We start from the raw sequence: 26,842 nt of genomic DNA on the forward strand, positions 1-26,842 counted from the left end.
GCATGCAGGGCTTCATGCCCAGGGCTGAGAAGGCCGCCCCTCTGGCATCTTGTCACCTCTGAGGAGTGCCACCATGGGGAGGCATGAAGGGCCCTGAAGCCCAGGGCTAAGAAAATAGAGCTGTCCTTAGTTTTTCCCCCAAACCAGTCACTGAGCCAAGCATTTGGGCTCAAATGATTTATTAAAGAAGGTACTCCCAAGATCAATCAGTAAGGGAGTTGGGGAAGCAAGATGGGAAAGAGGAGGAAACCAAGCAAGAGTGATTTCAGCTCAACTCCCAGACTCAGCCCGATCCTGTGGGGTGCTGGGGAGTGTAAATGATGCCCTGAGGAATAGGAGTTGAGCTATTTATACACCTTGCAGTCATTGTCTATGGGCAACCCTGGAGTGGGCACAAGGGGACAAAAATCTTGGCATTTTTCAGCTCTTCATATAGGCAAGGTGGTGTCCATGCCCAAGGGCAGTCCTCTGAAGGTGGCAGGTGCCAGCTTCATGTGTAGAAGCTGATCTGGTAAAAGGATATGAGGGGACCTGGGTGGGGCACCAATAGCATTCACTACAAGGGCCGTCTCAAAACCACCATCTATCCTTCAGTGAAGTGGCATCACAGGGAACCACCTCATCCTGTTGCCGTGAGAAAAAAAAGAAGACAAGGCTAGCGAGCCTTTCTTTAAATGTTTATCTGAAACAGGAATGCACCCCCAAGTACTGTTTCTGTTTGTGAAATGGCATGTAAGGGCATGCTAAACTTAGTGTGTTTATGTCCCCAGGCTGAGTCCCAAAAGGACCAGGGCAATGTGCTATTTATTATTAATCCTGGAATATTTTACTTAGCAAAGCAGGAGCCCTGATGCTCCTTCAGCCAGGGATGCAGATGTTTTACATTCTCACTTGGCTTTGTGTGAAAACATCCATCCCACTGAGGAGAAAGGAAGCACGAAGCCCTTGAAAAATCAAATAGAAACGAATCAAGGATCTGTTCAATGGGGAGACACAAAGGATTCTAAAAAGAGAAACCACAGGGGAAATAAAGAGGTAGTTTTTGAAATGTAACCCCGGGGAGCATGCTCTGATGAGATGCAGATGGTCTATGGACCCAACAGGTCGATGTCTAAACTGGGAGAGAAAGAGGCGGGTGGAGGAAGTCTTAGAATTCTATTCAAAAGCATGCTAGGAGAGTGTACAGCTTTGGCAAGTACGGGAAATAAATGAGAGGGAAGAGGGAATGATGCCCAGTGGATGTTTGATACAAGAATACAATTTTAAGGCTTCATTTTGCAGGATTAAAAGAGATGAGTGTACAGAGACCATGGCTGATACTCAGAAGTCTGAGTCAACACACTGAATCCTGGTCTGGAGGCCCATCATGCATAGACATTACCAAGAAAATAGAGTGTAATATTTGTTTTATATCCAAATAGACCTAATAATAAGACTTTAGATTTCCTTGTGGGTTTTTTTTTAAGGTGTATGAATTTGGGGAATTGATTTTTTTTAAGGTTTATTTATTTTTATTTTAGAGAGAGAGCGAGCCTGGGGCGGGGGGCGGGGGTGGGGGGGGAGGAAGGGCGGGCAGAGGGAGAGGGAAAGAGAATCCTCAAGCAGACTCAGTGCTGAATGGGGAGCCCAATGCGGGGCTCGATCCCAGGATCCCAAGATTGTGACCTGAGCCAAAATTAAGAGTTGGACACCTCACACTGAGCCACCCAGGCGCCCTGAGAAATTGGTTTTTAAAAGAAGTTGGGTGCTTTGTAAATAAAGGCAAACAGGGGAAAAGGAGACTATGTGTTATGTAAATTATTCCTCAAAACCAGCCCAGCCAGATAAGTGCTATTATCCCGTTTTACAGACCAGAAAAGCAAGGTTTGGAGAATTATATAATTTTCCCATGCTCTGGTTCATTAAGTGGAAGAATGAATAAATTTTAACCTTTATCCCTTCCATCTACTAACAAGTATTTATTGAGGACCTACTGTGTACTTACTCTGGACACTGGGGAACCAAATAATTATTTGAACCTGTATCTTCTGATTCTGAAAGCTGTTCTTTCTCCCCCAGAGTCTGGTGACAAAGATCATTTCAATCTGAGCTCGAGGGAAGTTGGATTACTCTATGATTATGCAAGTCGGTAATGAGATGTACAGGGAGTGGAGGGTATGGGAGCATCAAACAGGGCATGGCAGACGGAATGCTAGGTTTATAGGCTGAGCAGGGAGGACCCAAACCATTTTGCCTGCTACTTTAAAAAATGAAAATAACGAACAACCACAAAAAGAATAAACAACAAAAATTTTTATGGTTACATTTTCTGATTACCAAACATGGGGGAAAAAAGTATATAGAGACAAAAATCATTTTTGATGTTACAAACCAGAGATATGACTATAATTATCTTAGAGTATGTTTCTCCCGTCCATTTTTCTCTGCTTTGGCTGCTTAAAATTTTTTTCTCTGATTTTGGCTTTTAGCAGTTTTGTGTATTAGGTCTGTGTGTGGTTTTCTTCATATTTATCTGTTTGGGGACTTTGTGAATCTGTAGGGGGATGTCTTTTATCAGTTTTGGGGACTTTTTCAGCCATTATCTCTATATGCTAATTTTACTCCGTTTCTTTTCTCCAGGGACGTCAGGTACATGCCTTTATTAAGCTTCTCACTGTTTCTTTACATTTTCCACTTTTTTGACTCTTGGGCTTCATTCTGAATTCTTTCTTGTAAGTTATGTTTCAGTTTATTAACACACGTGAGCTGTATCTGATTTGCTATTAAACTCACCCACTGAGCTTTACGTTTCTGCCATTGTCACTTTTTAGTTCTAGATTGCTCCTTTGGTTAGTTTCTAAGGTTTCCAGTCTTCTACTGAAGCTCTCAGTTTTCTGTTTTATTTCCTTGAGCATGCTTGCCATATTTATTTTCAACTACAGCATCTGAATCCTTCTTAAATCTGTTTCTATTGCCTGTGTTTCTCTTGAATTTTAGCCATATAGTTTTTTTTTTTTTTAAGATTTTGTTTTTAAGTAATCTCTACACTTAATGTGGGGCTCGAATTTACAACCCCAAGCTTAAGAGTCCCATTGAGCCAGCCAGGCAACCCCAGCCATACAGTCTTTTTTTTATTTATTTATTTATTTATTTATTTATTTATTTGAGAGAGAGAGAAACAGCATGAGAGGGGATAGGGTCAGAGGGAGAAGCAGGCTCCCCGCCGAGCCGGGAGCCCGATGCGGGACTCGATCCTAGGACCCCGGGATCATGACCTGAGCCGAAGGCAGTCGCTTAACCAACTGAGCCACCCAGGCGCCCCATACAGTCTTAAGTTCCATTAGACCCTAACTCGTAAGCATCATTCGGCACTAGGAAGCTCTATCCTGGTGACCATCCATGAGCAATAACTTAAAATCAAATAACAGTTCTCCATTCTAAGATCTCATCAAGTTTAAGGTGTACTGTTGATTTAATTATAGCTTCTCTGAGAGTTGGAAGTAAAGATGTGCTACTTGAAACATACACGTGTGACCTGAGTTCAGACATGTCTCATTATAAAAGAGTAGGCATCTAAGAATTCTAGAAATATGGCAGAATTCCCCAGCCTTGGGCAGACTTGTTTATACATCCTGACTCAGTTTCTCTTTAAGTTTCCTTTTAAAGCCTCCTCAGGGAGAAACACAGATAACCGGAATTGTCCTAAAGCTTTGTTACCTCCAAAGGCTCAAGAACTCTCCAGCATTCCTGCTGATTAAACCCACGTTAAATGTAGTTAGAAATAGGATCCATGAGAATCCTGCACTTAGGAAATCATGGGGCAGGAGCCTGGTGCACCACGGAAGTCCTTACTTCCAAAAAGAGGAAAACCCACCTCTCAGGCTCACAGTAGAAGGGATTTTTTACCTTTTGCTGAAGCTGATGTGGCTGGAGTGTTGTTCATTTTCTTTTAATATTCTAGGACTGGTCTTAAGTATCACCAGAATTTTTCTTGGCCATGAGCTCTAGCAAGCAAAACTCAAAATGAAGGAGGAACTGTGCTTGCATTGCACAAAGCATAGCTCTTTGATAGGCTAACTGACCACGGAGTCTAGCCCTACCAGGGTCAGGCAGCGGGCAGGGGCTGTGGCCAAGGGAAGCATGCAGCTCCCCCCACCCCCGCCCCGAAGCAGACAGCTACTTCACAATACCAGTTGATTGTTGCCGTGTGGTAATACAGCCCAGGGTTTCCAGATCTGAATTTTGTCAGAAGCTGGTAAAACAGATTTTTGTGAGCAATCTCCTGATTTTTATGTTGGCAGTGAATTCCATTTTCTAAAACTTGCAGGTATGACACACCGTGTTTTTGAGATAATTGCAGCTGTGGGCTCCTGCTGGTTGTTTCTGGGCTACATGTTTAGCATTAAGTGAGCCTCTACTATAAGAAGGTAGTCCTGGGGCACCTGGATGGCTCAGTTAGTTAAGCAACCAACTCTTGGTTTTGCGACAAGTCATGATCTCAGGGTCATGAGATCGAGCCCTGTATCGGGCTCTGTGATCAGCATGGAGTCTGTTTGAGGGTCTCTCTCTCTCCTTCTCCTTCTGCCCCTCCTCCTGCTCATGCACTCATTTTCTCTCTCTCTAAAATAAATAAATCTTAAAAAAAAAAAAAAAGAAGGTATCCCATCACTGACGCAACATGGAATGCTTTCTCTGCCTGCCCCCCTCCCCCATCATAGAGGCATTCCTGGAAATGCAAGCACTTTCCAGGGGGCTTTCTCAGTACACTTGATGTTTCAAAAGGTGCATTGCCCTCCCTATGCCATGTTGGTATTTTGAAAGACTCCCTCAGTGAGGTCCATTTTTTTACAATTAAAATGGGATTTTGGAGTCCCCCGCCATGGAAACTGCTTATAGTAAGTAGCCCAAAAGCATACAGAATATCATTGAAATCATCTGCCACATGGTCTATGGGCAATCTTAGAGTAGACAAACGAGTAATTTGGCTAATATTAGCAACCTTGCCAGATTGCACATAGGGAAATTTACTAATTGTCGGTTCTCAGATATTTTAGAAGTGTTATATGAATGGAGATTCTTTTCTTGCCTGGAGGCAAGCATGCAAGTTGCTTAAAAGGTAATTGGGACAGTTACGGGAAGAAAAGCATGTCAGATGCATGATCCCATTGCTTGGGGACTGTTTCATAGGGATGAGACTGTATCTTAGAAGAAATGATTAAAAAGAGACCAGGAAGGCTTACAGAGCAGTTGGTACCCAAACGCAGTAATTAAAGGTTGAATTCCTCAGGGGCCCTACTCTGTGTCCTTAGGCGAGTAATATTCACCATTGTGCTGTAAACCATTTGAGAAAAATATGTTATCTGATAGAATCTTTCCAGGATTTGTCTAATATCTGTTCAGTGCTCAGAATAGTTGGTGTTGCCACTTTTACTTTGCATAGCTGTTCCACACGAGTTAGAGAATAGAAATGCCTTGGGGATGGGGCACCTGGGTGGCTCAGTTCCGAGTCTTGATTTCAGCTCAGGTCACGATCTCAGGTCATGACCTCAGGGTCGTGGGATCAAGCCCTGAATCAGGCTCCATGCTCAACAGGAGGTTTGCTTCAGATTCTCCCTCTCCCTCTGCCTCTTCCACTTGTATGCGTGTGCACCCTCTCTCTCTCTCAAATAAATCTTTTTTTCTTTCAAAAAAAGAAATGCCTTTGCAATGGATATTGTTAAATGTTTAGATGGAAAGCATGTTTTTGGAGATCAGGGGAACTTCTTTGTATCTCTGAATTTCTATCATCTTCTAGTATTTTCGAACTATACATCTCAGCACACTTGTGTCCCTGCAGATGAAATATAAAATCTTAAATTCATTTAATATATGCAGCCTTGTTTCTAGTAAGTTCTGCTTTCTGGGTACAGCACAAATAGGAAACTGAAGACTCTTGTTTAATTGCCTAAGCTTTAGGGAATGAAGGAGATAATACAACGACACTGGGAAATAATCATCCCTGTGTACTGATCATAAAATCTAGGTGCAATGTTCGTGTTGTCCAGGCCTGCCCAGCTCCCACAGCTTGAGAAAGAAATGAACAAGGTCACAGGAGAGCCAGTTGTGGAGTCAAATTTATTTATATGGAGAATGAAATACTTCCCAATTTAAGAACAGATCGTTAAAGCAAGGGGAGGACATGTCTCACACATGCATTTTCTGTTATGAGTTTTCTCTTGCTGAGTCCTGTGGGCACCATCGTTAGCAGGCTCCACATCGCTGCATTTTTAATTCAGTGAAACATGAAAAGATCCGGTTCTAAAATGGAATGCTTCACACTTTTAATTGCTCTTCCCCTCCCCCCTTTTATTTTCTTTTAGTCCTTGAAGAAAGTAACTGCTCAGACCCTGGGGGCCCAGTCAATGGGTACAAGAAAGTAACAGGAGGCCCGGGGCTTATCAACGGGCGCTATGCAAAAATTGGCACCATCGTGTCCTTCTTTTGTAATAACTCATACGTTCTTAGTGGCAATGAGAAGAGAACTTGCCAGCAGAATGGAGAGTGGTCGGGGAAACAGCCCATCTGCCTAAAAGGTAACTGACGAGTATTTGTGAAGTATATTTCCACAGAAATAGATGGAGTGGCTGGACTTTTTGGTAGCTCCCTACATGTGTGTGAGCCCCTGAAAAAATGCCTTTCCCTCTTAGGTTCTCACTGGAACCATCTATCACTCCTAGGTGGAAGGCCATCCCTGAAAACATATGCTTCTTTTTCGGACCTCCAGAGGACCTGCTTATCCTAATCACAGCTTCTCACTGTGATCAAGAAGAGTTACAAAGTTATCAGAGCAGTTTAGGGGAGATGACAGGGCTGGGTTTTATATATGTAAACCCAAGAACAAAATTGAGGCAGTCAATGGGCTCCAATGTAGCTACATTTATCTACTCTCTATGAAATAGGAAGTTGGTGCAGGAAATAAAAGAACAAAATAGACACACTATCCCTGCCAGCCTGTGTGGTGGGAGGTTTAAGATGTTAACATAATGGAAAACATCTTAATAAGATAGCAAGACCTCCAGCATTCAAGGCAGAGTTAGAGGAAATGGATGAGCAGTGTATGTTGAGAGAAAGGAGCAATCAATATTGCTTGAAATAGGGACAGTTGTAGGCAGCAGGTAGGAGCCGAGCCAATCTGGGAAGCTGGGAAGAGTTTGCAAGAGGTGCAGAGCAGTTGGGATGATATTCCCATCATAAGACAAAGGAAAATAAGACAAGGAGTATAGGCAGAAGTGAAAGGATCATGGTAAACTCAAAGTGGGGCCAACTGGGAATCTGGAAAGTAGATTGAAAAGGTTGGTTTGGGACCAGGAAACATGGAACGTTGTATAGAGAAGCTTGAAACTTACCCCTTGGCAGTGGGGATGCGTAGTTTTTTACTGAACCAGGTCAACAGCCCCTGTATTTTAGGGGCAGGTCACAATTATCTGGCTGTTTCCTAGGAAGAAAAGCATGTCCTTGGCCTAGATTACCCAGATAATTGCCTTAATCCTCCACTTTCCCTTCTGGGTGTTTGTCAACAACCCAACTCATGGGAAAAGAAATAAAAGAGAACGGTTTGTGAAAGGAATAAATCACTTTAGACTTTAGCCAGAAGCGACCTTCATCCCCACCAGCACAGACTCTGATTCTTGATTTCATTAAATATGGAAACAGTGTTTCATATGTCCTTGGAGATTTTTGTCAACTCTTCTCTTACAAATTAATAACAACCAAAGTTCTCTAGTTTACTAATTAGATGAATGTTGGCTGCTTGATTGGGAAAGTGAAGAAAAAGACACTTCAGCAAAATTAAGCCTGGGCTTTGAGGTGCCTTCAAATAATCATTAAGAGCCTCGGTTTCAGAGGAAGGAACTAGAGGAAGCAGCTACCCAAGACTTACCCATGGTTGACACTGCCCATCTGGTCTTAAATGAGAGCCTTGTAGTTCCCTGTGTTGGGATGTATTTTAGAACCTTCATTTTTGACTGTGACTCCACGTTCCATCAAGTTCACTGATGATACTTGTGGGAACAGAGAGTCCCAGTCTAATGACTGCCAGGGTTTCACATCACCCGGGTGGAGTGGTTTTTCAGAGGTGCGTCCTCCATGGGGGTTCTTCAGAGGGGGTTGTCGATTTCGATGAAAGGCAGCATGCTCTTTTGCTCGGGAGCTGTCCAAACTTGGCTGGCACACCTCCTCTCTCAGACCTCTGCGGGGTGTCCAGAAAGGATGGTCAGGGATGAATCTGAACTGAATGAACATGAGCAGTTAATATGGGAAAAGCTGATGCCCTCTTTTCTCCTTCATTCTAGCCTGCCGAGAACCAAAGATCTCAGACTTGGTGAGACGCAGAGTTCTTCCCATGCAGTTTCAGTCAAGGTGAGGTCGAAACACCTGAGCTCTGCTTTCAAGGGGAATGCGTGTGTCCCTTCCCGCCCCTTTTCCCCACTTGTGTTTGGCCAAAGACAGTCTGGGGTTTTTTAGGGACACTCAATGCTGACTGCTCATGAAAGAATAGGGCCTGTTAGAGGGAGGCTGATGAGCCAGCTGCCTTTGGCCAAGAGGTAGCAACTGCTGGAACATGGACACAGTTCATGGGATCGTGGGAAAGTAGGTGGATCTTGAGACTTGAAGATGACCTTTGAGGAACTGGATTTTAATACTTGAGTCTTCCTGAAATTGCTGTGTGTTGCCTAGGGCAGCTTCTAGGGAGGTGGCCTTCCTGCCACATGCAACCAGCTTTGGCAACCATGCAACCAAGATGTTCTTGGTGGTAATCAACCAGATGAGGCAGGCCACTGGCACCCAGGAACTAGAGATAAATGACCAGCCCCGGTGAGGGATGGGAGCCCTCAGATATGCCTGCCTGGCCTTCCTCCTGGGAAGACAGAGGTGGGGACCACCGGTGGGCAGAGAATCGGCCCGGTTCTGCTTCTTCTCTCCTCGTTTTGTAGGAGAAACTGTTCTCTCTTCATCTCATACCATTCTCCTCTTTCCCTCCACTCTGGCCCACGGGCCGCCCAGCTTGTCCCCGCCCCCTCCCCCCAAAGTGCTGCATCAGAGCCTTGGCCCTTCTGTCTGGACCCTGCTTCTGCTGCGTTTCCGTGAGGTTTAAAGCCATGCTGCCGTCCGCTCCCTGCTCAGTTTTTACCTGGCAGAGAGATCTTCCCTGACCGTCCTTTGGAAAATAAGAACCACCCCCCCTTCTTCTTTATCCATTCATCTGCTGAAGGATGCAACTGATGAATCGTTGAACACTACATCCAAAACTAACGATGTACTAGGGGCGCCTGGGTGGCTCAGTCAGCTAAGCGTCTGCCTTCAGCTTGGGTCTTGATCCCAGGGTCCTGGGATTGAGCCCCCGTCAGGCTCCCTGCTCAGTGGGGAGCCTGCTTCTCTCTCTCCCTCTGCCACTCCCCCTGCTTGTGCTCATAGGCTCTATCTCTCTGTCAAATAAATAAAATCTTAAAAAAAAAAAAAAAACCACCTAACGATGTACTATATGTTGGCTAGCTGAACATAAAAAAAAAAGAACCCCCCCAAATGTTATAGTACTAGTTAATGTTTTCTCCTTTTACACTTTACATAAAAACAAAGCCATCACCAACCTCAAAGAGTCGATCAATTAAAAGAAGAATAATAACCCCACCTCAACCCTGACTGCAGAGCTGACTTCTTTGCTCTCCTGCATTTTCTGTGCCTCAGATGTCAGCTTAGCTCCAGCCCTACCTGTCATCCTACCTAGGTTTTTGTTGTTGTTGTTGTTGTTCAATTTCTGTCTCTACCTAACCCTTCAAAAATAAAAGTTACCTGAACATTTTCTGTTTCGTTCATGCTCAAGTTCTGGGACCAAGAGCAACGCTTGCTGCAGGGGAGGCACCCCCCCACCCAAAATAACCATCCCAAACAGTGAATGAATGAATGAACAAGATTGACAAATAATGGCTCGAGACCGAGTTCAGTCTTTCTTAAGCACTGTATTCTTGGGCAGGTTGCTAAACTTGCTAAGCCTTTGGTCTCCTCCTTTGAAAAGTAAGGGCAATCCTAAAAACGCCAGTCTGGGGATTGCTGTACGGATTAGATGCAGCACACAGAGCTAGCTAGCATTTATTGAGTGTTCGCCATGTGCCAGTTACTCTTCTGAGTGCTTTCCACGTTGTTAGCTCGTTTAATCTTTCCTACAACCTCTGAGGTAGGTATTACTATTATTAGCGTTTTCTGGTCGGTTTTATTACCAGTTTTATTATGGATGGGTAAAGTGAGGCTTGGAGAAATTAATTAACTCGCCCCAGGTCACATTGCAAAATGTGGATCCAGGATGCAAATCCAGGATCTTCAGAGTCTTCAGCGTCTTCAGGGTCTGCTCCCGTATGCGCGAAGCTGCAGCCTAGCCCCATGTAAAGGCTTTAGCCAACCACTCACGCAAATGAGCAGCGGTTAGTGGCAGCTATCGCCTTCGGGACCCGTAACAACGAATCCCAGTGATTAGAACTGACCCCAGCCAAGTGACCTCAAATACTCCGAAAGCAGGATAGCCATCAATCTCTCACCTTTCCTCTGGATATTTCCTTCTATCTCTGTCTTTCCCGTTTCAGGCAAGGCATTTCCTTGGGAACAGTGACAGTGAAATACAAATTCCATCTTTTCCTGATCTTTATGATGTGCCTGGAGCTGGACTCTCCACTAAGTGGGATGAACCTGTTCTTTCCAACAAAACATCTTGTAGAGGAGCCCCTGAACTACTAAAAAAGACCCCTGGGCTTTGCATTTTTAAGGCAATTATAATGGAAGGTTAGGTGACAAGGTGCCAGGTGGCTCATGTGGATGAAAAGGCAAGACTAACACTTGGTTTTAAGGATCTTTCTGGAAGATAGGCTGCTGGAATATGGATATACCTATCTCCAGCAGCCCAGTCACCCAAGGACCCCAGAAGGCACTGTAGTCTTTCAACAGATGGACCAGAAGATGAGCTGGTTTGCCAGTAAGAAAGCTCCTTGAATGACAGACCTTGTTCTAAACATGAGCTAAAGATTCACTGAATGAAATGTGAATGGAACATTTGCTCTGAGGGAAGCGCTATACAGACACATGAAATAGATTTCTTCGGATGACATCGGATGGCACAGTAGAGACACCAGGTTGGGAGTCGTAATTGCTCAGTGCTGCCTTGGGTACCATCTTAGCTTCCTGTGTGCCCTTCTCTACTCCCACTTCCCCCTCCAGCCTTCCTTTTCCCATTCATTAAACAGAGACGAACACACCGTTTCCTAGAGGAATTCTGACTTCTCAGTTAGTGGTTGTTATGTGCTGATTAAAATGAACGCAGGTTGTCCAACGTGTGTACATCTTCCCCCAAGAATCCCCAAGTGGTCTCTGGGGGGCTTCAGCTTCTAGGGCTCATTTAAAAGGCCTTTTCACATTTACACACACTGCTCTGTATTTCTGCCAATCAGTGTGCCCTGAGAAGGTCCTATTCTCTGAGGTGTGCTAATTACAGACGCTGATTGCGAAATCCAGCTACTGTATCCACATGGTTTAGTTCAAGTCAGTTCCTGATATTGCCCCATTATAATGTTTGGAGGAAAAAAAGATGCTGGTCTTCAGAGGAACTTCCTTTCCTGTTTAATTTCACAGTTAATTTCTCTCTGTGCGCATGGACTGGGTAGCAGTCCCTTGGATAGCAGCTATTATGCCAGATATTATCCTCTGGTTAAAATCGTAGGCAGCCGGAGGCATGCCAGAAATGGAAACGGAGGAACAGAATGAAGGTTGAGGCGTGCAAGAGAATTTGCTCGGTGGTAGAGGGGAAGTGTGTGTGCGTGTGTGTGCGCGCGTGCGCATGCGCATGGTTGGGGGGGTGGGAAGGGGCAAATGGGAGAGAGACACACAGAGAAGGAGACAGCCATGTTTTTTCCTGCTGTGACCAAATGTCTACGTGGGGGTGCGCACGTGGACCACAGGGGCCACAATGACTCTCTCTGGGCCCCCATGCAGGGAGACGCCATTACACCAGCTCTACTCGGCCTCCTTGAGCAAGCAAAAGCTGCAGGGCGCCCCCACCAAGAAGCCAGCCCTTCCCTTTGGAGACCTGCCCCCCGGGTTCCAGCATCTGCACACCCAGCTCCAGTATGAGTGCATCTCGCCTTTCTACCGCCGCCTGGGCAGCAGCCGCAGGACGTGCCTGCGGACCGGGAAGTGGAGTGGGCGAGCCCCGTCCTGCGTCCCCAGTGAGTCGGGCCTTGCCCGGCGGCGGGCGTGGCGTCCGGCTTCCGTGGCTGCTTGTGAAAAGCCATCGACCCAGTTGAAGACTTTTTGGGAAAGGGTCCTTGTCCAGTGGGCCTCCAGCTAATTCCCTAGCTTGGTTCTGTCTCATATTCCACAGTTGGAGCTTCCTTCCTTTGCCTTAAACTTCTAACTCGGGAGAAACTAACTCATTAGGTCTTCGATGAATTTTTTTGGAGAGGGGCATTCTTCTTTGTGGATAATTCTTTATTTTTTATTTATTTTTTAGAAGATTTTATGTATTTATCTGAGAGAGAGAGAGTGCGTGCGCACATGCAGGGGAGAGGCAGAGGGAGAAGCAGGCTCCTCGCTGAGCAGGGAGACCGTTGTGGGGCTCGATCCCAGCACCCCAAGATCGTGACCTGAGCTGAAGGCATTTAACATTTAACCAACTGAGCCAGCCAGGCACCCCTCCTTGTGGATAACTCTTGTCATGTTCACTTGGAGGAAAGGGAGAGAACCATCATTAAGCACCAAGTAGGGGAAGGATTAACGATACCAGAAGGCTTCTACTTATGCCATCTTGGATACCCTGTCTGAGCCCGTTTTCATGCTTATCATCCCATGGTATTGAATAGTTAGTTATTGATTAGGTGATGAGGTATTAAGTAGCCATGAGATTATGGTGATGATTACTGAGGTAATATGTGAAAGTATCTGGAAAAGAGCCTGGCACATGCTAAATTCTACCTTCCCCACCCTCTTTGTCAAAGGAGAACAGTATGGCTTAATTCTCTGTGGTCAAGTTTATAACGATAGTCATGATATTATGAGTCTGACTGTTTACATAGATCATTATCCAGTCTCGTTAAGAACGCTGTGAGACAAATGTGATTACAAGACCCATTTTGCAGGCAAGAGGACTGAGGCTTTAAGAGATTTGGCAATTTGTCCAAAGTCCTATTGATAGAACGTGCCTGGGATCCCAAGCCTTCCATCTTAACCCCAGACTTGATAGCCAACCATGTCAAGATGGTTGATTACTATTTAATGGGAAAAGGAAAACATCTTAGATGCTTAGTGGTCATCACACCCATGGGGCCCACCTTTCCAGATGTGTGTTCTCTTGGTTGAGCCACACATTCCCCTTTGTATGGGAAAGTTTGAGTTTATCTGACTGAGCTGGTGCTTTCTCCACAGTCTGCGGGAAAACTGAGAACGTCACTGGTCCGAAGAGCCAGGGGCTGCGCTGGCCGTGGCAGGCGGCCATCTACAGGAGGGCCAGCGGGGTGCATGGTGGCAGCCCGCACAAGGACACGTGGTTCCTGGTCTGCAGCGGCGCCCTGGTGAATGAGCGCACCGTGGTGGTGGCTGCCCACTGCGTAACTGACCTGGGGAGGGTCACCATGATCAAGACAGCAGACCTCAAAGTTGTCCTGGGGAAATTCTACCGGGATGATGACCGAGATGAGAAGACCATCCAGAGCTTGCGGGTGAGAGAGGGCTGTAACCTGGAAACCGGGTGTTGGCTCAGCAAACTCCAGGCACCGGGAGGGCAGTGGCTGTCAGTCCCGACACCTTGGCATGTTAGCTCCCAGCCCGGAGCCTGGCAGAGCCTGGCCAGGGAGCAAGCGTCCAGTATTTCACATAGAGACTAGAAAGGAAAAAAGACTACAGAGTCTTTTTCCCTTTTGTTTTCAAAATAAGATTATAATAAATATCATCTATCCCTGTGGTTGTCAAAAGTTAATCACCTATTATGTTTAGAGCATTGTATGAGGTAGGCTTCGAGGACTTAGAAAGGTTTTATCCAAGATACTCCTAATCAATCTATAATATTCTTCTGTCTATCTCCCTCCCTCCCTCTCTTCCATCCACCTACCCACCCACCTCTCTGTCCATCTGTCCATCCATCTGTCCATCTATCCATTCATTGTTGAGCTCCCACAGTATGCCATTCACAGGGAAGAGATACAGAACTGAATAAGGCATGGTCTTTGCCCTGAAGAATCCACAGGCTAGTGGAAGAGACAGACCAGCATATCATGATTAGTTTGACACAAGAGAAGCCCTGAGGAAATGTGCCCAAATACAGTTGAAGTAATAGAACGTGTACATAAAAATGTTAGAATGTGTCACACATGTAAGCTCCTAGAGGCCCCCATCAAAGAGAGTGACCAGCAAGGGTTGGGAAAATGAGCAAAGACTGTGGAAAAGTCTTGTGGAACATTCTGGGTGTGGCTCTGTCTTACTGGCTTCCCGATGAATGAGACGTGTACAGCGAGCCAGAGGTTGTAGTCTGGTGGCCTTTTAGGGGTTTGTGTCTGCGTAGTGCTAACATACATTTTTTTAACCAGTTATTTGCTAACATTTAAAAATCAGGAGGTTCAGATGCAGATCTGGAGTCTGTTCTCTGACAAAGTTAGAAAGCTGGCCCCCTCTTGGCCTGGCAGTGGTCACTGGAGCAGAGGGGCCACTCCCCACTTTAGAATGGGGTAGGCACCACCATCCTCTGCAGCCCCGTCTGCCACCCCACTTAGTTAACACCACCTGCCTTCCCCTTCACTGGGCAGCAGTGGGCATTTCACTTCGCAAGCCCCCAAAGAAAGCGGTTGTTTTCTATGACCCCTGAAGCAGAGTCTCTCCAAACCACTGCAGCTGTCTACAAGACACTTTCCCCCGGTTATTTAGCCGCGGGGCTTGCCTGTTCTTATTCCCCGTGCAGTCATGGCTCAGCACTGCTGTCCGTCTCTTGCATTCATAGATTTCTGCAGTCATTCTGCATCCCAACTACGACCCCATCCTGCTGGACACAGACATCGCCATCCTGAAGCTCCTGGACAAGGCTCGCATCAGCACCCGCGTCCAGCCCGTCTGCCTCGCAGCCCCGCGGGACCTGAGCGCCTCCTTCCAGGAGTCGCGCATCACTGTGGCCGGCTGGAACGTGCTGGCCGACGCGAGAAGCCCTGGCCTCAAGAACGACACGCTGCGCTCGGGGGCGGTCAGGGTGGTGGACTCGCTGCTGTGTGAGGAGCAGCACGAAGAGCACGGCATCCCTGTGAGTGTCACAGACAACATGTTCTGTGCCAACCGGGACCCCGCTGCCCCCTCTGATATCTGCCCGGCAGAGACGGGAGGCATCGCTGCCGTGTCGTTCCCGGGACGGGCGTCCCCCGAGCCACGCTGGCATCTGGTGGGGCTGGTCAGCTGGAGCTATGACAAGACCTGCAGCCACAGCCTCTCCACGGCCTTCAGCAAGGTCCTGCCTTTTAAAGACTGGATCGAGAGAAACATGAAGTGAGCCTCAGGCCCGTTGAGATGCTGTTCGGGCGCCCATCCCATCCGTACGTGTGTTGCACGAGGCCGCGTGGGCCTGAAGCTTCACTCTGCCTGTGAATTTGGCCGGCCCAGGGCTTCTGACTTCGGGATCGAAACTCAGTGGAGAGTGAGTAGAGCTCACCTTCAGGTAGGCCACTGTGTCCCTGGCTGTGGAGGCCATGTGGAAGATACCAGGGCTGCTTGCGAGAACCGAGTCCCCGCCAAAGAGACCATGCAAAGAGCAAAGCTTTGGTCCCCATTCCACCAGCCTGGTGACCTTGCCCACCGGCCCTGCAGTCAATGTCATGGCCAGCTCTGGCCGAGAGAGGCTTGGCCAAGAAGTCTGAGATTCATGAGGTCTCTTCCAAGACTCTGGCCAGACCACGTTCCAGAAAGCTGCGTGTGGGACAGCCCAGGACAGCAGGGCTCAGATGTGGCCTCGACGTTTGTGTACATTGCCACAGTAAAGTGTGGTCCTTTTCTTTCTCAATCCCCTGTACGTCTTTTAATAAAACGAGGGTTGGCTTCTGACCTACAGAACAAATGGGCTGTGGCTCTGATTTCTGCATGCTGCTTCTCAGGGCAATGGCTTGGTGACAGCCCTTTGAATAGCTCCTCAAGTTATCATTTCCAAACAATGAGTACAGCAAAGTTGATGCCATCTTTTCAATACCAGCCCCGAATGTGCTGGGTTATGGGCTGGAGGAGGAGCGACATGGGGGGCCATCAGATAAGGCACAAACAGAGGAAAATACCAAGGATTAGATGATTTCCAGTGTCCCCTCTGGTTCTCATGTCCTCGATCTAGCACAAAACTCAGCTTTGAACCTCCATCAATCTTGATAACATGTTTTCATAGCTTCTGAATTGTCATCACCTCTTTACTCACACTAGACTGAGATATGATTCCCAGTTTTCTGTAACTGATGGGGATTTTCCTTTCAAGCCCCACCTGGTTCCCACTGGATAGTGGAGGGAAAAAAATGAATTCAATCCAGTCCCTGAAGCGATCTTTTCAGTAACATTCACTTTTGTGGGTGGGGGTTACTCACCCTTTTATCCTTTTTTCCCTACTCTCCTGGCCAGTCTCCTGCCTTCCCAGATGGTGCTGGGGAGGCTGGGAGCTTCAAGCATGGGGAGACACTGGGACTCCCGACGGCCTGCTGGCTTTTTGGGTGTGTGTGGTGGGTCTTTCCCGTTCCTGGCCGTTCCGCTGACATTGACCTCAGGTGCTATGGCTGTAACCACTGAAACTTGGGCTGTGTTCTCTCTGCTTCCCTGGGGCCCGGCAGTCCTCCTTGTTGGTGTGGGCTCCTCCTCACCCCTGGCTGACACTGGTACTCCTGAGATGTGGGGGTGACCCCCTTTGAGACCCTGGTTTGGGTCTCACTGCCCCAGTGAGAGCTTTCTCGGCCAGCCATCCAGCCAGACTCTCTGTGACCTCCCCTTCCTACTGTGGGGGCTTTTCTGTACTTCATGAGGGCTGAGAGCCCAGGATTGGGACAGGGAACCCTGGAAGACATTCACCTCCTATACACCCAAACAGGAACATTACTCCTTCTCAACCTATTGGAGAGAATTTTGATCTCTGGGTCTTTAACCCCGACACAGGAGGTTAGGATACATTTGTCTTCCAAACTGCCTTACCAACTCTGTGTCTTTACATCGTCCCCAGAGCCAGAAGACAGTTTCTGGTACCTTATCTTTTTGTCAGGCTTTCTTGGGGCTTTCCATAATCTGTACCCACCTCCTTTCTCATGGCTTAATCTAAGAGCAATGTATTAGTTATCGACTTCTGAGTAACAAACATGTAATGCTTGTGGGTTAGAACAGGCAGTATTTATTTTCTCCTAGCTCCAGTGGGTCAGGAATTAGGGAACTGAGGTTGGCATGGGGTTGTAGTCATCTGAGGCCTTAATTGGGGCTGGGGCATTGGGTTCAACAAATACTGGGTTCAACCAGGTTGCTCAAAGTTTTTTTCCGTCTATTTTTTAAGCCTAGAAAACTTGGATCTTGAGAGGTACAGTGGAAATCTGAGCAAAGAGATCTAGATTCAAATTTTTGCTTTTCTTTCTTTTTTTTTTTTTTTGAAAGATTTTATTTATTTTGACAGAGAGAGAGAGAGCACAAGCAGGGGGAGCGGCAGGCAGAGGGAGAGGGAGAAGCAGACTCCCTGCTGAGCAGGGAGCCCGATGCGGGACTCGATCCTGGGACTCCAGGATCATGCCCTGAGCCGAAGGCAGTCGCTTACCCAACTGAGCCACCCAGGCGCCCTTTCTTTTTTTTTTTTTGAAAAATTTTATTTATTTATTTTAACAGAGAGAGAGAGAGAGCACAAGCAGGGGGAGCGGCAGGCAGAGGGAGAGGGAGAAGCAGACTCCCTGCTGAGCAGGGAGCCTGATGCGGGACTCGATCCCAGGGCACTGGGATCATGACCTGAGCCGAAGGCAGTCGCTTACCCAACTGAGCCACCCAGGTACCCCTAAATTTCTGCTTTTCAACTTCTTTTTCTAAGTGACCTTGGGCAAGTCACCTAACATCTCTCTACCTCAGTTTCACTAACAGTTAGGTTGACATAGTAAAATCTGTCTTTTGTGGTAGCTGTGATGACCTGGTGAAATACCATGTGAAGCGCCGAGCGTAGCACGTGGCTCGTAGCTGGTGCCTACGGTGCCTGGCAGGGACAGGGCTGTCCAGCTGGGCACAGATCCCTAGAGCCTGTGCCTGTGCTTCTGTGGACATGTCCCACGTGGGTGCGCGCACGTGCACACCTTATTCTCTAACTCTGTCCTGACCCCCCACCCGGACCATCAGTGCCCTACTTTCTTGGCATCCCTACTCAGGGTCATTTTCCATCCTTGCCCCACCATTCAGATTTGGTTCACATTTATGTCATTTCAGCTATGACTTTGATCCCTTCAGAAGCTGAATCCGGCCCCAAATCCTGGTGATCCTGCCTCATGGTACTTGGTTGATCGTTTCTACCCCACCCCCCAGAGCTTCCCAACCCAGCACTGCTCTCATGGGCTACAAGCACCCAGCCATGCTGACCTAAACCTCTAGGTCAGGACGAGAGTCAGACAGCAGCCTGTCCCTTGGCCATATCTGGTGCCATAGAAGTGTCATCCATCTCTTTATGACATGGCCCTGACATCCTAGGTTGGAGCTCTAAGGATGAGAGATCTCTTTCTCAGCTGGGACTCTGGAATGGTCCACCGGTCAGGGTTTATTCTGAGAATCGGAACTTCTATGAATCCTATAGAATAAGGGATTATAATGACCACATACAATTGTGGGTAATGGTAGGGAAGCCTGTGGGAGGCTGTTGCCTTTGCATCTGGTGTTGAACCTGAAGTCAATAGGGCCAGAAAGCTGGATGGGAAGTTGGCAGAGCCAAGGACAAGCTGAGACCTCCGAGGATGAAGGGAAGCCCACGTGTTCCCTTGCTGTCCCCAATCTCAATGACCTTCAGGAGAAGCTGACACCCCTTGCATGTAGCTGTATGCACACCTGATCCAGGACACTCAGAGAAGCCAGAAGAGGATTTCCAGCAGGTGCCAGAGGAGCTGTGGGCCCAGGTGCTGTCCCTCCCCAGCAAGGTGAGCTGGGGGATCAGTGACAATGTATATGAACTGTCACGGCGACTGGTGTGCCACCAACTTTCTGAGCATGGAGGTAGCTGCTCCACTCTCCTCTTCAAATCTCATGTAAATTTCTCTTGTGCCCGCTCTCCCCTGCAATCATACAAGGAGGGGAACTCTGGTTCCAGCTTCCCCTAAGTTGACCTAGAAAAAAACCATCGCAAGTCACGAAATATGAATGCCGGACCAATGTTTGTAAACTCAGAATGCGTCTGGGGGAAGCCTGAGAAGACTTCTGCTTCAGCCAGAAGAGTTTGGTTCTAATTCCTTTTACAGTAGTTCTTTAGTCTTTTATGCACGTGCAGCCCCCAACATCGAGCGTTCTTGAGGAGCTGGCCTGGCACTCGTAGCTAGGCTGTGGTGTTCTCATGTTGAAGGTCACTAATTTCACAATATGCCAATATCGGTCAAGATCATCTGTGACTGTGATGGATCAAGACACCAACAAGACCACATCATCTTGTCTATGAACAGACAAAAGCAAGGTCACCATACAAACCACAAAAATACCAAATATTCCCTCCAGTTAGTACGTGTGACCACTGCTTCTACCAATTACAGTTTAGCCTTGAGCTGGTCTTCTTTCCTTTTAGATAAGATTTATTAAGGTAGCCATTATAGAATTTGCCTCCCCTTACTGATAGGACCCAATCCAGAACAAAGCCCCGCTTCCTTGAAACCTCCCCCAAATCACCTGATAGAAGCTCAAATCCTACACATTCTTTCTAATTCTATTTTGGCAATATACCCCACAGTTCCCTATGAACATTACTCTTTGAAATACATTCTCAGAGAGTAATTAAGTCTGACTTGCTTAACTGTTGGTGTGTTTCTGGCGGTCTTTGGCTGGAGGTCATTGGAAAAAAAAATGTATATACACATATATATACTTCTATGTATATAAGTAAGAGTCTTGCCTAAGTCATATAGGTCTTACTTAAGTTTTATATACCCTATGATGACATTTACCTGATATATAAAATGTAAGTAAAGTCTGTATGACTTAGGCAAGACTCTCACCTTCCCTAGGAGTGGCCAGGCTTACACATCAAGCGGACTGACTAGTCAACTGACTAGTCAAGTCACACTGTATTCTCTCATATAAACTCCAGCGGGGATTGGGACGAAGGGGCAATCCACACAGGCCAACATTTCCATTTAACTCGTCATTCACAGGGTAGTTAGCACTTCAGCTGAGTCTTTGGAGTGGTGGATGGGAAGGAAGTAGGATATTATAAGTACAGAAAGAACTTGGCAAGTACCTAAGTTCAAGCTTGGAGAGAGATGGCCTGGAGAAGGGCCAATTATTTCCCAACACGAGCCCTTTATTACAGAGACGGGTGAGGTTGGCCAGCCAAGGCAAAAGCGCAGTCAAGGCGAAGTCAGCTGGTGGTGGATTGCAAATGCTAGTGTTAATAATTTGGCTTCTTATTGCCCATTGGCAAATATCAAGTTCACGGGATGTCTCCAGGAGGGAAAGGATAGAAGTGGAATCCTAGAAAGTCCCATCAGGCTGGTTGTACAGACAGAGGCGGTGGTTAGAAGACGCAGCCTGAGCTCAAACTCCAGCTCTCTCAAGTTGCACACTGTGACCTTGAACGTGATGCTCCATCTCTCTCCTGCAGTTTCCTCCTCTGTAAATGGGAGTGACATGATATGAGGATAATGCGTACATGAATTCAGCATGTAAGACGGTGTCTGACCCATTGCACTCTGTCAATATCGGCCGATGTTATGGTTTTCGTTTTGTTGTTCTTCAAGAGCAGGAGATTAGAGATCTAGGAACCAGTTGGGAGAAAACTTACAAGGGTCCAAGAGGAGAAGAGAAGTCTTAGAATCCCAGCATGCGGAAATAAGTTTGATAATCTGTGGAGTGGGGTTGATTGCAGGAAAGGGTGGACAGAAATAAACGGGACCACAGGTTAGAAGAACCGAAAGGCTGAGAGCAAGGAGCAATGGGATTGTGTAAGTGGGAGGTGTCTGGACATTTCTGAGACGAAGTTCTAGGTCTTACAGTGTTTTTTTCTACATTTCCCATCTGCATGTATGTATGTATGTTGGGGGGGGGGGACAGAGTGGGATAGGGGGGCTGGATTTATTAAAAGGGACCGGGCTCCGCCGGACAGGTAGGAAACGTGCAGCTATCCCACCAACCCCCTTCCAGCATTATACATGTTGTCCTCTGAAGTTATGGGTGTGGGGTTTGAATATGAATCTTTATGGTTCTTTGGGATTTCAGAATTTTCATGCTGTCAAATTCGCCACCTACTCAAAACTTAATGGGCCTTCCATATTTACATCCATATCGAATATTAGTCGATACAATTTCTTCCATCCTGAATTCAATAAAAAATTGTGAGTTCATTGATTTTCTACCTGCCTGTCATTCATTCATCCACAAAAATTAGTAGAGTGCTTACTATGTGCGAAGGACCGAGATACTAAAGGTGGACAAAACAGGCTCAGTGTTTGCCCTCAGTCGTGTGATTTCAGAAATGAGAAATCATGGTAAGGACTAGGAAGGAAAATACGGCGTGCTGTAAGACTGTGTAGCAAGGGAAGCTGATCTAATCTAGAGGGTCAGGTCAAAGCTTCCTCCCTGAGTTAGCTACCAGCTGGAGAGTGGGGCCATAGAGAAGAGCATTCCAGATAGGGAGAAGAGCATGTGCAAAGGTGTTGAGAAGCAGGCCTCCTGGCAGGTTCGAGGCACTTGTAGAAACCAGGAAGGCTGCAGATCGGAAAGCATGAGGAGGACCACCGTATGGTGTGAAGCTGGAGATGGAGTCCCATGGTCCCTGGCCACCCGGGAGGCTCGGGGGACAAGGTGAGCGGGCACGGCCGGGATCCCCCTGTCTGTATCAAACCCCGTGAATTCCTACATGTGCACTAGGAATTATTCATGAGGTCATCAACCCATCCAGTGTAGCCTTTGGCTTTGACTTGGGGTTTTCCCACTGCACTTCTAACCTGGACAGGAAGACCTTGAGTGGCATTGCTCTGACACAATCACATATTGTTCTAATAGAGAATGATCGTAAATGGAGAGGAGATAAAAGAAGGCTGACAGCCAACGCAAGATGCAAAGAAGGGAGACACTTAGCTTTGGGATTTTGCTCCTGCCTGCCATATATTTTTCTCCTTCTTTAGTATCCTGTGAAAATTTTGAGTGAAATAGTTTGGATCCCTAGGGCTTGGGGAAGTTTATCTTTTCAGGGCTGTTGGAAAGACGAGAACATTTTGGAGTGGTTTAGTAGCAATTTGTGGTTTCTCTTTGCTTTTCTTGGCAGTAGGGCTTGCTTTCCCTGGCAGGGCCCTGCCCGGATGTGCGGTGGAGGCCCAGCATTTGAAGAAGACTGTCTCAATGGCTGAGTTTTTTAGGGCTCACTTCACGTTTGTATTCCAATTCACTGAGTGTTTATGCTGAGGCTTGTGGACTAGGTTTGAGGGAAAGTGTTGTCAACAAAGAAAAAAAAAAGTCAGTAGATAAAATTAGGGAATAGCTTTCTGGGGTGAAGAATAACATTAGAAATTGACATCTCAGAGGGGGAAAAAAAAACCCCAGGGCTGTGTTCCTGCATTTATGGTTTCTAGGAAAAGGTAATTCCAAACAAAAAAGAAAGAAAGGACGTCATTAATCCCTATCTGCAAAGGGAAACAGGGTGTTGGAAATAAAACACCATCCATGTGCTAATAAATGAAACCTCCAAGTGAATTGGGATGCTTCTAATGTACGCATCTTATGCAAAGGCGTAATTCAGCCTTTGATAAAAAAAAAAAGATTTCTGAATCTATAATCTCAATTTAGAAGTAAATTACCTGGTTGCTACCTCTTGTTCTCTTAATAAGGAAAATAACTTTATAAGAAAGATACTTTTGGGATTTGGTACAAAGCCTCTCTTAGAATAATCATATAATTTCATAAAGAAGCAAATAGAGAATAGAGAACAAATCCCATGATTGGATTTTCTGAGGTCACGAGAGCCTGACTTGGGTCCTTAAGTGAGTCCTTTAGCCAAATCATTTCGCATTTAACCACAGTAAGCTGGTGTCAAGTGGAGAAATCACCCCGAAGATAAATAGTTTTTGCTCCACCCTTAGCCCAACAGAAAGATGTCACTACGGAATATTGTAAAATGTCCCAGCGGAACAAAGGGAAAGATGCATAACTGGCATTCTTTGCCATGATTAGAAGAAACGGGGAGGGGGGAGGGGGAGGAAATTAAAACACCAGCAATCGCTCTCAAAAAATACTTCCGACTTTATACAGGATCAAGCTACTAAAAAAGAGACAGGCATTCTAATTCAGATTTTTATAGTTTTTATGGTGGGCGTAAAGAATTTGTGCCAACCCTGACATTTAGCCTCAAGCCATGTCGTACGTAGTACATAGTGGAAGGTGCTGACATACAGGAATGATATACCAAGAACTCACAGTTCATTTTCCCCCATTGTCTCCTTTCCTCTTTCATCTGTACTAAGAACATGGAATGAAGTCACACTCTTCGCATTAGAATTCACCAGGACGTAAGTGTAGCTAACAAACGTTTTCGTCTTCCCGAGCTTTCTACTTAATGAGATGGTTTCTGCCTCAAGAATGGATTATATTTAGACCAAATTCTCAGTCTGAATTGCGATTTCTATGAAGTAACATCTCTTTCTCATCAGCGTAGAGAGTAAGTAAAAATAGAACTCCCTCCTCTTCTGCTAATGTGTGTTAACAAGAGTGAATGAACTCAACGTGCGTCTTACTGCTCCAGATACCGGGGAGATGGCTGATTTCCTTTATTCTCTCCTCAGTGACCGCAGTGGGACAAACAGAATCGCAGGCAAGGCTCATCTGTCGCTGTACTGTGTCGCGGGATCCGAAGGATCACCACTATTCACCACCTTTGAGTGATGAGAGCGGCCGCAACCAGGAGGCTGACATTATGAAGATGATGGTGGCTTCACCGCGGGCCAGGAACGGTGTGAAGTGCTCTATGTGAGGTTACCTCGCTGGGTTCTCAGCCAAGCCCAGTGGGTGGGGGGCTTCATTACCACCCATTGATGTCCTGAGGGTTAAGTGACCCACTCAAGCTCATTCAAAATGGCAAGAGGATTGATGAGCTCAACTCGAAACTCATTGCTCCAAATACAGATGAGTGGTTCCCATCTCAGGAGGAGGTCCTGCTCCTGCTGTGACCCCCTCCGACTTCTTGTTTTAGAGACAAAGAGAGAGAGCAAGCAGGGGGAGGGGCAGAAGGAGAAGGAGAGCGAGAATCTTAAGCGGGCTCCGAGTTCAGTGCAAAGCCTGACACGGGGCTCAATCACATGACCCCGAGATCATGACCTGCGTCGACACATCAAGAGTCAGACCCTTAACGGACTGAGCCCCTCAGGCGCTCCCACCTCAGCATTCTTAATACACTGACCTGGGCCATTCTCTGCCACGCGAAAATTCTCCTCCTACCGGTTACCTCTCTAAGCCCCCCTCTCTTTCCAAAACCTTTTCATTTTCAATGTCGTGCGTGTCAGGCTTCTCCAGTTTCTCTCTCTAATGCTCTTGGCTTCAGGGACAACGCTGTTGAGGATACTATCATTCTTCTAAAATAGGAACATTATACAATAATTTTCATTCATCCTAAAAATAGCTCACTTATTTGAAAAATTAGCATACCCACATTAGTTGTCTGGATGAAAGGGCCTCCAATATCCCCTCTATTTTATATATATTAAAAAAAAAAAGAAACCTAACCTTTGGGTCACCTGGGTGGCTCGGTCTGACTCTTGATTTCTCTGACTCTTGGTTTGGCTCAGGTCATGATCTCAGGGTTGTGAGATTGAGCCTGGTGTTGGGCTCTGTGCTGAGCGTGGAGCCTGCTTAGGATTCTCACACTTGCCCTCTCCTTTCTCCCCTGCCCCCTCTTCGCTACATTCGCGTTCTCTCTCTCTTTAAAATAAATAAATAAAATCTTAAAAAAAAAAAACACCACACCTAGCCTAAAGGGGTCTAGTCTTGTAGTCTTAATTATCAGGCCAAAGCTTTATTTTTTAAAGAATTTTTACAAAGATTTATTTATGTATTTACTTGAGAGAGAGAGAGAGGGAGCATGAGCAGGGGGTGGGGCAGAGGGAGAGGGACAAGCAAACTTCCCACTGCGCCTGGAGCCCGGAGCCCTACATAACACAGGGCTTCATCCCAGGACCCCGAGATCATGATCTGAGCCAAAGTCAGACACTTAACTGACTGAGCCACCAAGGCACCCCAATTATCAGGCCAAAGTTTTAAAAGACAGATCCAGATGTGCAGCTTATGATTCCTTGGCTCTTTAGGAAGGTGTGGGGCAGACAGTGTGTTCATTTAGCGTGTGACGTCTGCTTTATAGACATAATTTTTGCAGCTGCAAGAATGGTTTCCATTTCATAGATGAGGGAGTTTCATCTCCAGGGGATGAGGTGGCCCACTCAGTGCCACGTGGGGAGGAGCTGGGCTTTGACACACAGGCCTGCTCAACTCCGCACCCACACGTGCTGTACCAGAACAAACTGTACGGAACCTGAAAACACAAATTTGTTCGCTGGGTGGTTCTGACTTCGCAAAGAATCACAGCAGTGTATTTCTCACCTAATGAGCTGATGGTGGGGGGATTTCTCATTCCTAAATTCTAGGGAACATCGATAATCCTTAAGAGCATGTCTGATGAACTGGTTATTGCATACAGGGGACAAAAGTCGAATTTAGATTTCTCAGACATTACTAAATGGCAGTCCCTTTTGGAGGGGGCAACCCCTGGGTCACTTGACTGCCATTTCTCTCTCTAGGTCACTTTCTTCTGATAAACTTTGAACATTGAAACATTTCTCCTCTGTTGTCATCATGAGAGGGAATGGGCTTATTTACAGCCTTTTATGGGAAAATGGTGTAGGACTTTTTTTTTTTTTCTTTTCTATATTAGGAATCTCCCCCACCCCTCACCCTACACTGAGATGCAGTAACCAATCTCAAGCAATCTGAAAGAGAACCAAGACAGGAAATGCATCCCTTAGAAGAGCATAATAGGAGAAGGGAGAGGCTTTATCCCTCCCTGTGGTGCAACTAAGCTCCAATAATGATATAATGATTGCAGAAGAATGTTGAAAATTATCAAAGTTAGGACTGGAACCTTTGAGGCCATCTGGGGACTCTTCTAGCTAAAGGTGTAGCTGAGTCTTCTTTGCTGGAAGATCCTCTGGGTGGGGAGGTCCCTGCATATCAAGGGGGCAGCCTGTTCCAATAACGATGGCATTGTTATTACAGTGAGAGGTTAAAAGCGAGGTTCTGCAGGAAGATTGCCACACTCGCATCCCAGCTCCACCCCAGCTTCATCCGTTGGCCCTGGAGTTCCATCCTCCACTTTTCTCTGTCCTGCTATCCTCCCCAGGGAGGTTAGGCTGCAAGGACTGGGCCTGAGATGCTTCAGTGTGTTTTCGGGCTTCCAGCTTTGGCCAATAGGGAGCCCCAGAGGGGAGAGAGGAACAGGAGGGAAATGGGATCAGGTTAGTTATTCGCAGGTCCCCTTCCAGCAGGTGGCTGTGGCAGCAAAGGTCTCTGGTCCTGTTCTGCATATGGCCCTCACCTCTGGGTTCCCGTCACCTCCCTTCAGGACTAGGGCAGGTAATAGTGCTCTACTTCTACCAGCCCAGGG

At 46.6% G+C, this 26,842-nt stretch overlaps 1 protein-coding gene across 8 annotated transcripts in view; it reads left to right on the forward strand.

Annotated features, from left to right (window-relative positions):
• PAMR1 (peptidase domain containing associated with muscle regeneration 1) overlaps nucleotides 1–16,073 on the forward strand; it is a 154,441-nt gene extending 138,368 nt beyond the window's left edge. For all 8 annotated transcript variants that reach the window (XM_064576643.1, XM_064576644.1, XM_064576645.1 and 5 more), the window contains 5 exons: nucleotides 6,339–6,551; nucleotides 8,310–8,376; nucleotides 11,992–12,224; nucleotides 13,420–13,712; nucleotides 14,984–16,073. In XM_064576643.1, the coding sequence (XP_064432713.1) occupies nucleotides 6,339–6,551; nucleotides 8,310–8,376; nucleotides 11,992–12,224; nucleotides 13,420–13,712; nucleotides 14,984–15,520 (1,343 nt within the window). In that variant the 3' untranslated portion in view covers nucleotides 15,521–16,073. The remainder of the gene's footprint in view (nucleotides 1–6,338; nucleotides 6,552–8,309; nucleotides 8,377–11,991; nucleotides 12,225–13,419; nucleotides 13,713–14,983) is intronic.
• Nucleotides 16,074–26,842: the final 10,769 nt, after the last annotated feature.

Source organism: Mirounga angustirostris, unplaced genomic scaffold (assembly GCF_029215605.1).
Source record: "Mirounga angustirostris isolate CCGP_5_RB_7025 unplaced genomic scaffold, mMirAng1.0.hap1 SCAF_13, whole genome shotgun sequence".
NCBI classification, from domain to species: Eukaryota; Metazoa; Chordata; class Mammalia; order Carnivora; family Phocidae; genus Mirounga; species Mirounga angustirostris.